Source organism: Myotis brandtii, unplaced genomic scaffold (assembly GCF_000412655.1).
Source record: "Myotis brandtii unplaced genomic scaffold, ASM41265v1 scaffold561, whole genome shotgun sequence".
Taxonomy (NCBI): domain Eukaryota; kingdom Metazoa; phylum Chordata; class Mammalia; order Chiroptera; family Vespertilionidae; genus Myotis; species Myotis brandtii.
Window position 1 is genome coordinate 1,613,780 of NW_005370085.1, and position 14,741 is coordinate 1,628,520.

A 14,741-nucleotide genomic window follows, 5' to 3' on the forward strand; every position below is an offset into this window, starting at 1 on the left:
TGCTGGAGGCGCTGCAGGGCCTGCGCATGGCCGAGGTGGCCGCGGGCGGCTGGCACTCCCTGTGTGTGAGCGGTGAGTGACTCAAGCCTTCCTCCTCTCCCAGTGTTTTGGGGGCCTCGCCAGTCCTGCAGGCTCCTCCCACATCCATCAGCTCGCTCATTCATGACCCCGAAAGCCTCTCAAATTGCGCTCCTCTGCCACCACCGTCACCCGCTCACACTTGGGCTTCTGTTAGGGGTGTCACCACCCTGTCCATCCGCCCCCAGCAAGGGCTGTCTTTCTCAAATGCCCCCTGAGGATGCCCGGCTGGCGGGGCTCAGTGATTGAGCGTCCACCTATGAACCAGAAGGTCATGATTCGATTCCCCTCTCGGGGCACATACCCGGGTTGTGGGCCCGATCCCCAGTGTGGGGCGTGCAGGAGGCAGCTGATCAATGATACTCATCATTGATGTTTCTATCTGTCTCCCTCTCCCTTCTTCTCTGAAGTCAATAAAAATAAATTAAATGTAAAAAAATAAAATGCCCCCTGAAGGAGAATGCAGGGCGTGGAGCAAGGAGAATGGAGGAAAAGGCTGCAGGTGTCTAGGTGGCCATGACGTGTGGCTCACAGTGGACTCGTGCCCGCAGGGAGGATGCAGGGGGTGAGTGAGCCGTGGTGGTGACCTGGGACCCCAATGAGGAGTTTCACTTGGGGCTGGAAGCCCATCCGCTTGGCGGGCGGTCCAGGTGCCCGTGATCCCAGGGCTGTTGACGGGCTCAGAGCCGATGATTTTCTCAAGGGTCTGCATCTGGGCCTCTGGCTGCTACTTACATCTCCTGGGGCCTCTGTAAACCACCTGTGCCAGCCTGCCCCTCCCCCTCATTCTCATGTAATGGGCTGGGTGGGCAGCCAGGCCCAAGAGCTACTGGGCTGCAGGGAGCAGAGCAGATGCTGGGAACAGAGCAGGCGCTGGGAGCAGCCCAGTGGAAGGCTCACACTTGGGGTCCAGAAGGAATTTGAGGCGTAAGTTTGGTGTCCTGGTTGGAGCCGGGATGCTTCAAACCAGACGTCCCAGGTTCAGATCATCACTCTGCCCTTTGTGGCCTCGGGCAGGGCGCTTGGCCTCCCTGTGCCTCCAGTTCTCTCGTGACGAAAGTGGGAACCTTGTGTAAAGGGGGCTGTTGTCATAGACCCTCTATGTTCTGAGCTTTAAAGGATTCTATTGGACAAGAGCTTAAAACACTGGCACAGGTGAAAGCCCTCGATATCGATATTGATAACCATTAGCTACTGTTGTTAGTGAATTTTTAGCGCCGGGGCTGTTGCTACAGCCGACAAACGATAGTGATGTGGCGGCAGGCAGGGTGCGAGCTTTGAGAAGGACCAGTGGCAGGTGGGCTGGGCCCAGGGCATATGAACAGGGACCCGTTTCTAAAGCGTGTGCACGTGTGTGGTGTGAGGGGGGAGGGGGGGGACGATTTAGCAACAAAGGGAAAATGGAGAGGAAGGGCCTGCAAGAGACTTCCTTTAAGGCAGTGGTTCTCAACCTTCTGGCCCTTTAAATACAGTTCCTCATGTTGTGACCCAACCATAAAATTATTTTTGTTGCTACTTCATAACTGTAATGTTGCTACTGTTATGAATCGTCATGTAAATATCTGATATGCAGGATGGTCTTAGGCGACCCCTGTGAAAGGGGCCATTCGACCGCCAAAGGGGTCGCGACCCACAGGTTGAGAACCGCTGGGTTAGAGCATCGGTCTGAAGGGTCGCAGGTTTGATTCCCGTCAACGGTGTGTACTTTGGTTGCTGGCTCCATCCCTGGCCCTGATTGGACACGTGCAGGAGGCAACCAATCAGTGTGTCTCTCTCACATCGATTTTCTCTCTCTGTTTCTCCCTCCCTTCCACTCTAAAAACCAGTGGAGGGCCCTGGTCAGTTTGGCTCAGTGGATAGAGCGTTGGCCTGTGGACTGAGGGTCCCGAGTTTGATTCCCGGTCAAGGGCATGTCCCTTGGTTGCAGGCTTGACCCCTGGTCCTGGTCTGGGTGTGTGCATGAGGCAACCAATCGATGCGTTTCTCTCACATCCATGTTTCTCTCTGTCTTTCCCCCTCCCTTCCACTCTCTCTAAAAATCAGTGGAAAAATATCCTTGGGTGAGGATTATCAAAAAATAATAATAATAAAAATAATAATAAAAACCAATGGAGGTGAGGATTAACAAGAAAAAAAAAGGAAGAAGAAGAAAGAAAAGTGTGACCCGAAGGCCCTTTAGGGGAAGGGACCCTGTTAAGACAGACGCTGTTGCCCTAGCTGGTGTGGCTCAGTGGATAGAGCATCGGCCTGGGGACTGAAGGGTCCCGGGTTCGATTCCAGTCAAGGGCCCATGCCCAGGTTGCGAGCTCGATCCCCAGTGTGGGGTGTGCAGGAGGCGGCCAATCCTCATGGATGTTTGTATCTCTCCTCCTTTCCTCTCTCTGAAATTAATTTAAAAAATATTTAAAATAAAAGAAGACAGACACTGCTGGTCCCGAGGAGGCACCCTCCTGGGGCAGGGTTGTCCCCAGAGAGCGAGTGGGTGGAGGGGGGTTGGAGAGATGCAAGGGGCTTAGGAGGCGGAGGGCGTCCCAGCCTGTCTGATGGGCCCCTTTCTCTCTCTCAGAGACGGGGGACATCTACATCTGGGGCTGGAACGAGTCGGGGCAGCTGGCCCTGCCCACCAGGGGGCTGGCGGAGGACAGAGAGACAGTCGCAGGGGAAGGTGAGTCTCAGCTATTTTTTAAAAAAATTAATTTATTGATTGATTGATGATTTTAGAGAGAGGAAGGGGGAGAGAGAGAAAATCGTTTTGTTGTTCCACTTATTTATGCATTTATTGATTGATTCTTTTTTTAAAAAATAAGTTTTTATTGATTTCAGAGGAAGGGAGAGGGAGAGAGAGAAACATCAATGAGAGAATCATTGATCGGCTGCCTCCTACACGCCCCCTACTGGGGATCAAGCCCACAACCCGGGCATGTGCCCTGATCAGGAATCAAACTGTGATCTCCTGGTTCATAGGTCAGCGTTCAACCATGAGTCACACCGCTGGGCCATTGGTTGATTCTTTTTTTTCCCATTGGTTGATTCTTGTACGTGCCCTGGCCAGGGATCAAACCCGCCAGCCTTGGCGTTTGGGATGATGTTCTAACCAACTGAGCTTCCCGGCCAGGGGATCTCAACTCTTGACTCCCACACGTTTCTGTCGTTCCTGACCCCTGGCCACAGGCTGGCCTGAGAGCTTACAGCACTCAGAAGGGACACGTGACATCCCTGGGACCCAGGGCACAGGGGACATAGTCCCTTCCGGGAGGGGAGGAGGGTGAGCGCAGCGAGGCTGGTGCCCGCACCCCGTGCACTGCAGCACTTCCTGGGGCGAGGGCCGGGCACCAGCTTCGGAAGCTGCCATCCTCGCTCTCCCTTCTCTGAAGCCACTGCACTGAGGGAAGACGGTTCTGAGGTCAAGGGACCAGCGGGGACTGAGGATGGAGCTGCCGCCCCCTTCATCGCCGTGCAGCCCTTCCCGGCGTTACTGGACCTGCCCCTGGGCTCGGACGCGGTCACAGCCAGCTGCGGGTCCCGGCACACGGCCGTGGTGACGAGTGAGTGCGCCCGGTGGGCCAGCTCAGGGTGGAGCAGGACGTTGGACCGCCCATCAGTCCGCCCGCTCTCTGGCTGGTGGCTGCAGGCGGGTGTGTCCCCTAAAACACCACCATCGTGCAGAGTAGCTGCCTCAGCACAGAGAGCCCCGACCTCCCTGTGGGTTCTCTCTGGAGGCTGGTGCTGCGGCCTCTGCACAGGCGCAGACCCCGGGCCTCCGGTCACCGGGCAGCAGCATCCGCCCGGCCAGCTGTGCAGTCGCCCGAGCTCAGTAGCTGAGCTACTTGATCCCCAGTAGGGGGCGCTGTGAGGCAGTCGGGTGGGGAGGGCAACCGTTCTCAGGGCGGGTCCTTGACCAGCCGGGACGGGCTGGTTAGAAAGAGCCAAGCCCGTGCTGAGTGGTGCTCCGTCCGCCCCTCGGTGTGCAGTGTGCGGCTCGGGCTGGTGGCCGGCCAGCTGGACGGCTGCCGAGTCAGGCAGCACGGTGACCGCCCCACTGTCCTTCTGGTTGCAGGGACCGGGGAGCTCTACACCTGGGGCTGGGGTAAGTCAGGCTCTGCCTCTGCGATGGGTAAACCAGGGGGAGGGGCGGGAGGGCAGGGCAGGGCCGAGCCCCTGCACGTGGGAGGGCCTGACGGAGGAGCTGTCTCTAGAACAGGGCTAGGCACTCGGCTCAGACGGTATCAGTACTTCCCATCTGCCTTTCCTTCTTTTTTTCCTAAATGTTTTTTCTTTCTTTCTTTCTTTCTTTTTTTATATATATATACACTAGAGGCCCGGTGCATGAAGCGGGAGGGCAGGGCAGGGCCGAGCCCCTGCACGTGGGAGGGCCTGACGGAGGAGCTGTCTCTAGAACAGGGCTAGGCACTCGGCTCAGACGGTATCAGTACTTCCCATCTGCCTTTCCTTCTTTTTTTCCTAAATGTTTTTTCTTTCTTTCTTTCTTTCTTTTTTTATATATATATACACTAGAGGCCCGGTGCATGAAGAAAGTACATGGGGCGGGGGTGGGGGGTTCCCTCAGCCCCGCCTGTGCCTTCTCACATTCCGGGGCTCTTGCAGTCCAGGACCCCTTGCTCCTTACCGCCCGCCTGCCGTGGAGGTGGGAGAGGCCACCGCCGCTGCGCTCGCCAGCCATGAGCCCGGCTTCTGGCTGAGTGACACTCCCCCTGTGGGAGCGCACTGACCAACAGGGGGCAGCTCCTGTGTTGAGCATCTGCCCCCTGGTGGTCAGTGCACGTCATAGCGACCGGTCATTCTGCTGTTTGGTCCGTTTGCATATTAGGTTTTTATTATATAGGATATGGATCTTTTTCCATTGATTTTTAGAGAGAGTGGGAGAGAGAGGGAAAGACCGCGAGAAACATCGATGTGAAAGAAACACATCAATTGGTTGCCTCCTGCACAAGTCCCGACCAGGGCCCGGGCTGGGGAGAAGCCTGCAACCGAGGTACTGCCCTTGACTGGAATTGAACCCAGGACGTTTCAGTCTGCAGGCCAACGCTCTATCCACTGAGCCACACTGGCCGGGGCCCGTCTGCCTTTCTGGAGAACTGTTTGTCTTAGGGGGATAGTTAGCCAGCGTCTGTGAAACACCTTGTGGTCTGGCACTGGGCTCGGAACCCCTGGGGTCCTGAGAGGCAGCTGGCCGGAGGCTGGTCTGAACTCACAGCAGACGCCGCAGGTGCTGGCTGAGGCCCACCCAGGGGCTGGTTTCCTGGTTGGCGGGGAGCAGCCCCAAAGAAGGCCCCCGGAGGGCATGGCCAAGGGTCTCGTTTCCCTGTAGGGAAGTACGGACAGCTCGGCCACCAGGACACCACCAGCTGGGACCAGCCCCGTCGGGTGGAATACTTTGTGGATAAGCAGCTCCAAGTAACGGCGGTGCGCTGTGGGCCCTGGAACACCTACGTTTACGCAGTGGAGCAGAAGAGCTGATGTACGTAGACAAGGGCATGGAGTGAGTGCCCAGCACAGTAGAGTTTTAAAGCCGCCACCTGTGAGGCCCCCGGGGCCCCGCCTCTGCCCATCAAGGCCTTTCGGTGGCTTCCCCTTAGACCAGCGTTCTCAAGTTGGTCCTCGGGTTGGAAACACCCAGAGAGCTTTGGAAACGGGTGCTCAGGGCCAGCATCAAAGGCCCTGACATCAGCCCGGCCGGCGTGGCTCAGTGGTTAAGTGTCGACCTCTGAACCAGGAGGTCACGGTTTGATTCTGGTTGGGGCACGTGCCCAAGTTGTGAGCTCGATCCCCAGTGTGGGGTGTGCGGGAGGCAGCCGATCCATGATTCTCATCGATGTTTCTGTCTTTTTCTCCCTTCCTCTCTGAAATCAATAAAAATATATTTAAAAAAAACAAAGGTGAAATCAGAACCTCGGGGGTAGATTTGAGAGCTTCGAGACCTCCTCCCGAGCCCCCCCCGCCCTGGTGATTTTGCGGCAGCGCCAGGATTGGACCCACTGGGGTCATCTCCGTGCCGGGCGTCTGCTTTTACTGAGGGCTGTGCCGCCCTGTGTGCTCCCTGTACCACGTAGTTCAGTGTGTCTGCTTCTCGACTTGCGGTGAATGCAGTCATGCTGTGTATGTTCCTCTGTGTCTCGTATTTTCATTAGCAACACCTGGCCTTCCATTGAGGCGTAAACCTCAGTTATATCTTCTTGGGTTGATGGTCATTTCAACCTATTTTTAATTGAGTTAAACTACACATCAAAAATTTACCACTTGCCGAAACCGGTTTGGCTCAGTGGATAGAGCGTCGGCCTGCGGACTGAAGGGTCCCAGGTTCGATTCCGGTCAAGGGCATGTACCTGGGTTGCGGGCACATCCCCAGTGGGGGATGTGCAGGAGGCAGCTGATCGATGTTTCTCTCTCATCGATGTTTCTGACTCTCTATCTCTCTCCCTTCCTCTCTGTAAAAAATCAATAAAATATATTTTTAAAAAAAAATTTACCACTTACCTGGCGAGGGTGGCTCAGTGGTTGAGCATCAACCCATGAACCATGAGGTCACGGTTTGATTCCCAGTCGGGCACATGCCCGGGTTGCGGGCTCGATTCCCCAGTAGGGGGCGTGCAGGAGGCAGCCGATCCATGATTCTCTCTCATCTCTCTTCCTTTCTCCCTTCCTCTCTCTGAAATCAATAAAAACATACTTACAAAATAAACTTATCGCTTCCCACTTTTTAGTGCACAGTTCAGGGGTGTTAAATGCATTCGCACTGTTGTGTGGACACCAGCCACCATCCCCGTATCTCTCAGCTTGTGAATCGGAGTCGCTCTACCTGTTAAGCAATAACTCCCCCCCGCCCCCGGCCCCTGGCAGCCACGTTATATTGTCTTTATGACTTGACTACTCCCGTACCTGACGTGAGAGGAATCGTACAGTACTTGTCTTCTTGTGACTTAGCATCATGCCCTCGGGTTCGTGCATGTTGTGCCGTGTGTCAGAAGTTCCTTCTTTTTGGGGCCCGTGTAGTATTCCACTGCATGTAGAGACCACATTTTGCTCATCTGCTCATAGTCAGTGGACACTTGGGTTGCTTCCATGTTTTAGCTGATGTGAGTAATGCTGCTGCTGTGAACGTGAGTGTACAGATAACTAACTCTCTTTTAATATATTTTATTGATTTTTTACAGAGAGGAAGGGAGAGGGGTAGAGTTAGAAACTTTGATGGGAAAGAAACATCGATCAGCTGCCTCCTGCACACCCCCTACTAGGGATGTGCCCACAACCCAGGTACATGCCCTTGACCGGAATTGAACCTGGGACCCTTCAATCCGCACGCCGACGCTCTATTCACTGAGCCAAACCGGTTAGGGCCAGATATCTCTTTAAGACCCTGTTTCCAATTCCTTTGGCTGTATACCAGAAGTGGAATTGCTGGGTCATGTGGTAATTTTTAAAAAATATATATTTTTTTATTGATTTCAGAGAGGAAGGGAGAGGGAGAGGGAGATAGAAACATCAGTGATGAGAGAGAATCATGGATCAGCTGCCTCTTGCACACCCCCCACTGGGGATATGCCCGCAACCAAGGTACATGCCCTTGACTGGAATCGAACCCGGGACCCTTCGGTCCTCAGGCCGACGGCTCCATCCACTGAGCCAAACCAGTCAGGGCATTTTAGTTATTTTTAAAATATATTTTTATTTACTTCAGAGAGGAAGGGAGTGGGGGAGAGAGATAGAAACAATGATGAGAGAGAATCATTTATCAGCTGCCTCTGGCACGCCCCCTACTGGGGATCAAACCCACAACCCAAGCATGTGCCCTGACCAGGATTCGAACCATGACCTCCTGGTTCATAGGTTGACACTCAACCACCAAGCCACACCAGCCAGGCTTCAGTTTTTTGGGAGCGTTTGAAAGGTATTGGTGTTAATTTTTTTAAAAATGTTTGGTAAAATTCACTAGGGAAGCCATCTATCTGGTCCTGGGTTTTCTTTGTTGTGAGGTTTTGAGTACTGACTCAATCTTGTCACAGGTCTATTCAGATTTCCTTTTATTATTATTATTATTATTACTATTACTGATTTTAGAGAAAGGGAGAGAGAGAAACATCTACTTTGTTACAACAGTTATTTTAAAAGTTATTTAGTGTTTAAGTGACTATATAACAATCACATAATCAGTGATTCATTACTTCACACACTGGGCAGGAAAGTGTGGAGTATTTCTATTGTACAACTGGTTGGTTCAGGGAGAGTGAAAATCTCTAGCACTTAGATGGTTGAAGAAATTCTCTTTTAAAGTGTGGGCATGTCTGAAAAGACTTAATCAGCACCTTCTTTATATGGCTCTGGATTGAAAGGAAGACAATTTCGACTTGTATTATAATTTCAGAGATAAGTATTGCTTCTCCGGCTTGTTTTTCATTTCCATTTGCATGAGAAAATTTTTCCATCCCGTCACTTTCATCCTGTGAGTCTTTTGTCCTGAGGTGGGTCTCTTGTAGACAGCATATACATGGGTTGTTTTCTTTTAAATATATTTTTATTGATTTCAGAGAAGAAAGGAGAGGGAGAGAGAGAAACATCAGTGATGAGAGAGAGCCCATTGATTGGCTGCCTCCTGCACACCCCACACTGGGGATTGAGCCCGCAACCCGAGCATCCCGTGACCGGAATCGAACCCGGGACCCTTCAGTCCACAGGCCGACGCTCTATCCACTGAGCCACACCAACCAGGGCCATGGGTCGTTTTCTTATCGATCCAGCAACCCCGTGTCGTTTAATTGGTGCGTTTTGCTCCACGTAGTTATGCATTCCTTGGTGGCTTCTTGTTGTGCCCTGACTGGGGCGTGAACCCACAGCCTTGGCGTATCGGGACAAACTCCAACCAACTGAGCTGCCTGGCCAGGGCCCAGGTTGCCTATTTCTTCTTCTTTTTAGATCTATTTTTAAATTTGAATTTACTGGTGGTTTCCACGTTATCAGATCTGTATGTGGCACCGTGTGCCCCCCGCCCGAAGTCAGAACTTCCCGTCACCTCATGTTAGGGCCCCTTCTCCCCCCACCCTCCTTCCTTCCTTCCTCTTTCTTCTGGAGGCAGGTTTGGTAGTTTGTGTGTTTTTAGAAATTTGTCCATTGCCTCCAGGCTATCTACTTTATTGCCACTAATTGTTGTTAACTAATTAATTGTTTAGTATTCCTGTTCTTCATGGTGCTGAGAGGGCAGTGTTAACACATTGCGGACCAGTAGTTTCATTGCTAGCTTTACCCAGTAGCCAGATAAATTTCTATGGAACGAGTACAAAAAACGTTTTACATAAATGTTAAAGGCACGCTTTAAAATTAAATACCCATTGCATTTTGAAGTTATTACATGTTCTTACAAGCTACTATCTTTTTAAAGTATTCTCCTGATTGGCCACAAGCCTTAGAACAGAAAACACAAGGATTCTCATGATCTGTCTGCAATGTGTTGAAAATCCAACCAAGATTGTGAATATATCTTTCTCCTTTTGATTCAATTTCTGACTTTATTTGTATGCACTGTGAGGTACATAGAAATCTGGGATGCTTATATCTGCTGTAGGTTGCCCCTTTTTACCATCGTGAATTTTCTCTCTCTGGGCGGGGTTGGGTGGGGCGGGGGTGTGTGCAGGAGAGTCCCTCCTGCCGCTCTCCGTGGTGCTGATCTCTCCCCACCCGGGGCCTGGCGACTGTGCCCCGGTCCCGCCTGGTTGGTGAGTTCCCTTTGGGTTCTTTGTCTTGATAACAAGTGTGCGGTGTTGACACTGCTGGGAAGTAGTTGAACTATGACTTTAGCTCCATGGTGTCCACACTGGCTTTCTGTTCTGTGGATACTGCCACTGCCCCACACGTTCCTCCTTGCTCTTTGTGGGGCGGGCAGGCAGGAGGCCCGGTTCCCCGGGAACCCCGAGAATATGACCCTGTTGGGTGGCAGCTGATCTCGGCAGTGGGAGGGGAGAGCTGGAGGTGCCGCCGTGTGGGAAGTGGTGACTGCCAGGCGGGACGCTGAGGCTCCTGGGGAAGTGGCCACCCTGCCGTGCGCCCCAGGGCAGCCTGGGACTTGGGTCCACGAAGGGGTCCCAACAGGAGTTAGCAACCCCACCCCACGGGGAAGAGCTGGTGTCCTCCAGGGCTCCCAGGAGGGGCTGGGCTGTCAGGTTGGAGAAAGGAGACCAGGGAGGTCTGGAGGTGGTCAGGTCTCCAACACTGTGATCAGGGGCAAGGATTGGAGCTGGGAGGTCAAAAGTCAAAGGTCAGATGCCATAATGAAGACTTGAGGGGAGAGACCACAGGTCTGGGTCTGGGTCTGGGATGGAACCGCCTTATCTCTGCTCCTTGCTTCAGCTGCGGGGCTAAGGCCTCCCTGGAGGTGGTGCTGAGGCAGTCGCTGTCTGCGCTGGGGGATGACAGGTCGGGACAGGCACAAAGGTGACACGGGTGCTGGATGTCCCGCAGGCTCTCAGCACTGCCACCTACAGGCCTGGTGTGCTGACCCCGAAGACCCGCACTGAGATGGATGGCAAAGGAGGGGGAGTCAGGTGGGGGAAGAGCGTGGGAAGGGGTGCCAGTCCTTGGTGCACCTCTGGGGATGCCCATGCAGGTGCACGTGGGCGATTGTGGCCACGTAACACATGCCCCCTCCTAGCACCCCGTGGGAGGCGGTGCTCAAGGGGCCGTCCTGTACCGGCAGGTGAGAGACTGGCCAGTGTCCTCTCCCAGGAAGGGCTGGCTCCTCCCCACTCCAGCCCCTGCCTCCTGGTCCTCAGAGGGTCCTGGGCAGGGCTAGGGGCTCAGGACCTGCTGGGCCTTCCTGGGTCAGGGGACTGGCCCTGAGCCTAGAGCTCTGCTGGTCTCTGAGGGGGGGGGGGTCAGTGTATACCCAGCGTGAGGCACGTTCCGGCCTCTGGGGCAGACGGGTGCGGGAGGGATGCCTGGTGTGATTCTTGAGCTGAAAATGGAGATACAGGGACAGAGAAGGGGAGGGACAGTGAGCTGGAGCCTGGCCGTGAGTGGCCACGGGGGCGGACCGTCTGGACTGGCATCCCTCCCTGCACCCTTGCATGGGCACGTGAGGGTCCGCATGAGCCAGGGTGTGTCCGGGTGACTGTGTCTGTCAGGGAGTGTCTGTGTGCACATCAAGCATGAGGGCTCCTCCCCAGCCTGCAAGGGGGCCCCCAGCAGAGCTCACACCCTGAGAGCAGGGAGGGAGGGAGGAGACGGTGGGGAGCACTCCCCCGGGTCTGGAGCCTGGCTCTGCCCATGTGTTGGCTGACCCTGACCAGGCCTGTTTCCCTTTGGTGGGACAGGATTAGATGCATCCCGCACAGTCCGGGACTTGCCTTGGCAGGAGCAGCAGCTGCGTTCTCGTGAGAGTAAGTCGAGGCAGCTGAGCACAGGTGTCCCCACCCCAGGAGGCAGAGGGGCTGCTGGGGGAGCTGCCTGTGGGACAGAGGAGGCCAGTTCCGTCTTCCACCAACTCCATTCCATAGCCAGGGGCCCCTTGTTTGGGGGTTCCCCACTTTGGGGGCTCCCCTAAGGCAATTATGACCATGCATGGCCGCCTGTGGGTCAGGCTGCAAGTCCAGCTGCCAGTCGTTAATGGAACACTTGCGCCCTGGTGTGGCCTCACAGGGAGCACAGCTGGGCTCCCCTGAACCTCGCAGTCCTCGGGCCTTCTCTGCCCCTCCTCCCACTCCCCACAGGCCCCTCAAGCTCCAGCCCCGGGACTCGCCCCCTTGATCTCATTTTCCTCTTTCTCTGTTTCTCAAGCAGCAATGCCCTGAGCTCTTGGCTCCTTCCATCTGCTCTCTGCCCACCACCTGGCTCTGCCTCCTGGTGCCTCGCAAATGGGCTGAGGCTGTTGGTTTCCACGTGGTGCGGCCCCTGGTTCTCAGGCTTCCTTGGGGCGGGTCTCATTTTCCTCTTTCACTGTTTCTCAAGCAGCAATGCCCTGAGCTCTGAGCTCCGGGCTCCTTCCATCTGCTCTCTGCCCACCACTGGGCTCTGCCTCCTGGTGCCTCGCAAATGGGCTGAGGCTGTTGGTTTCCACGTGGTGCGGCCCCTGGTTCTCAGGCTTCCTTGGGGCTGGGGGCAGGGGGTGGGACAAGCTGGGTAACGGTCCACAAAGCCCGCCGTCCTGAGAGCCGGCCGTTTTGAATAAATGCTCCCTGGACTGTCGCACATGGGTTAGTGTCCAGAGTCTGGAGAAGTTGACTTTGGCCATTTTTGCCAGCGTTCTCATTCCTTATGGAGCAGTTTGTAGACTTCCTTACCCACATTCCTGCTGACACCACTCCTTTTCTTTCTTTTTTAAGTATATTTTTATTGATTTCAGAGAGGAAGGGAGAGGGAGAGAAACAGCAATGATGAGAATCATTAATCAGCTGCCTCCTGCACGCCGAGCCCGCAACCCTGGCAGGTGCCCTGACTGGGGATTGAGCCCTGCCCCCCTGGTTCATAGGTCAGTGCTTAACCACTGAGCCACGCCCAGCTGGGTACCACTCATTTTAGTCATTTTTAACTGTTAAAACCAGTCCTCCCGTGAGCAGCTTGTATTAGAAAATTGATGTGGCTAGATTTATCTTTAACTATATCGCAGCATTCACATGGCCCATCAGCATTGTCACTTTAATCGTAAATACAAGAGCCACCAACTAGGTGCACAGATGTGTTAGCGGTAATCGGTGAGCAGTTCATTGCTCAGCACTGCTTATTGGGGGAACATTTCACACTTCCATCGGCTTACGTGCTCTGTAGCCTCTGACAGTGGTGAGAAGCCGTTACGTTGGGCCCTGGGGTTAGGCCTCCGTCCACAGCCCCGAGGCCCCTGCGGCTGAGGGACCGGCCGTGTCTGAGGGACCCTGTGCTGCTCGCCTTGCAGGGCATCCCAGGCTGCTGACCAGGACTGTGGCCGAGACCCCGGAGCACAAGCAGGTCTCCGGGCGGCTGCTGCACCGGCAGATCAAGGGCAGGTGAGTGACACCCGTGCGGCCGCCCCACCCCCCAGACAGCTCTCCCTGCTCCGTGGGCTTCGTGACTCAGGTCCCGACTGTTTCTTACAGCCAGAGAGCACCGTCAGCTCCGAGGGCCGAGAACCCACGGGAGGGGCTCTGTCTGGCCTCGCGCACCTGGCGAGTGGTTTTGAGATTTACCCGTGTTGTTCACGTGTCAGTTCATCCCTTTCTGTTACTGAGCAATAATATGTAATTGAGTGGATATTCCACAACTTATTTTTTAGATGGAGTGGGAGAGACAGAGAGAAACTTCGATGTCAGACACACACTGATTGGCTGCCTCCTGCTGAGGTTCGTGCCCTTGACTGGGAATTAAGACCCTTTGGTGCATGGGCCGAAGCTCTAACCACTGAGAAACTGGCCAGGGCGATATTTCACAATTTTAAAATCCATGTGCTGACACGGGGAAGGAGAGGTGGGTCTTCATTATGGCCAGGCAGGGCTGGGGTCTAGAGTCCCAACTTCCTGTGCTGAGGGGCGGTTTCCTGGCAGCTGCCTGGGCAGAGCAGGTCTCCCCTGTCTTTTGTGACCCGTCCCGGGTTCTCGGAGGGCAGTTTTGGCCACACCTCTGGGTGTGTTCAGGGTGTCGGCCTCTCCAGCACCCATGGGACCCGAGGAGCAAAGAGGAACTTCTGGGCACTCACTGCCCGTCTCTGGGTCCTGAGTCCCAGCCAGGCGGCCTCTGCTCTCCGCCCTTGTCCTCCTCACAGTTGCTGCACGTAACATACAGGAATACTAGGGAGGAGCACGTGTGTGTCTTGTCAAGGCTCCGTCTTTCATTATTGGTGCTTGGGTTTCACACACGTGTCTGTGCAAGTGTTTCTACAGAATAAATTGTAAGCAGTGACGTTTGTGGGTATTAGAATGCACACATTTTAAGAATTAACTTTGCTGTAAAGTGGCTTCCAGAAACATACGTTTTAACTCTGACGTGTGGGCGTGCTGGCCAGCACTGATGTTATCAAACTTGTGGGCTGAGGAGCTGTCTCTCTAACGTGCTAACTGGGAATTGATTATTAGTGATTGTGAATAATCCTTGTGCTCTGGGTCCTCTGATCCTGATCCAGATGTTGAGTCCCTGGAGCAGGTGTCGCTGCTGGTTTGTGGGGTGTGGAACCCTCCTGCCCTGGTGTCGCTCGGCCCCCAGCGCACACGCACACCAGCAAGCCTGAGTGGTGAGTGGCCTTTTTAAAAATTATCATGGACTTCCTTTTTTAATCAAGATATTTATGGTAGAAAAAATAGAGAAGCCAAAATTTTAATGATCACTTGGTAACCCTATAACTCTCAAATCCTGTAAACATGTTAACATTTTAGCTTTAATACTATTCTTACAGGTGTTACTTCTATATAAATATATGTAATATACACATAAACTGAAATATTTAAATTATTTTAAGAGTCACTGTACCTCATGGTGGCCGGTCCTGACACTGAGGTGACAGGCTGGTGGGCCACCTTCTTTGCACCTCGCTGGGGCCACATATCACCCACCACTTATCTTTGCTACAACAATTAACCCCTCGAGTGCTGGGGAGCGCGATCGCGCTCCTCCTGTCTTTCGCCAAAAGTGCCAGAAGCGCTATCAAAGCTTCAAAATGGCATCCAGTTCTAAGTCTATTTTTATTAGTGATGATG

At 54.0% G+C, this 14,741-nt stretch overlaps 1 protein-coding gene across 1 annotated transcript; it reads left to right on the forward strand.

The window, feature by feature from the left end:
* The first annotated feature begins 490 nt into the window (after nt 1–490).
* RCCD1 (RCC1 domain containing 1) lies at nt 491–14,276 on the forward strand. Its single transcript, XM_014549624.1, has 7 exons — nt 491–643; nt 2,645–2,743; nt 3,450–3,623; nt 4,136–4,165; nt 12,971–13,061; nt 14,171–14,190; nt 14,233–14,276. The coding sequence occupies exons 1-6, from the start codon at nt 595–597 to the stop codon at nt 14,175–14,177; spliced, it is 450 nt and encodes a 149-aa protein (XP_014405110.1). The 5' UTR covers nt 491–594; the 3' UTR covers nt 14,178–14,190; nt 14,233–14,276.
* The last annotated feature ends 465 nt before the right edge of the window (nt 14,277–14,741 follow it).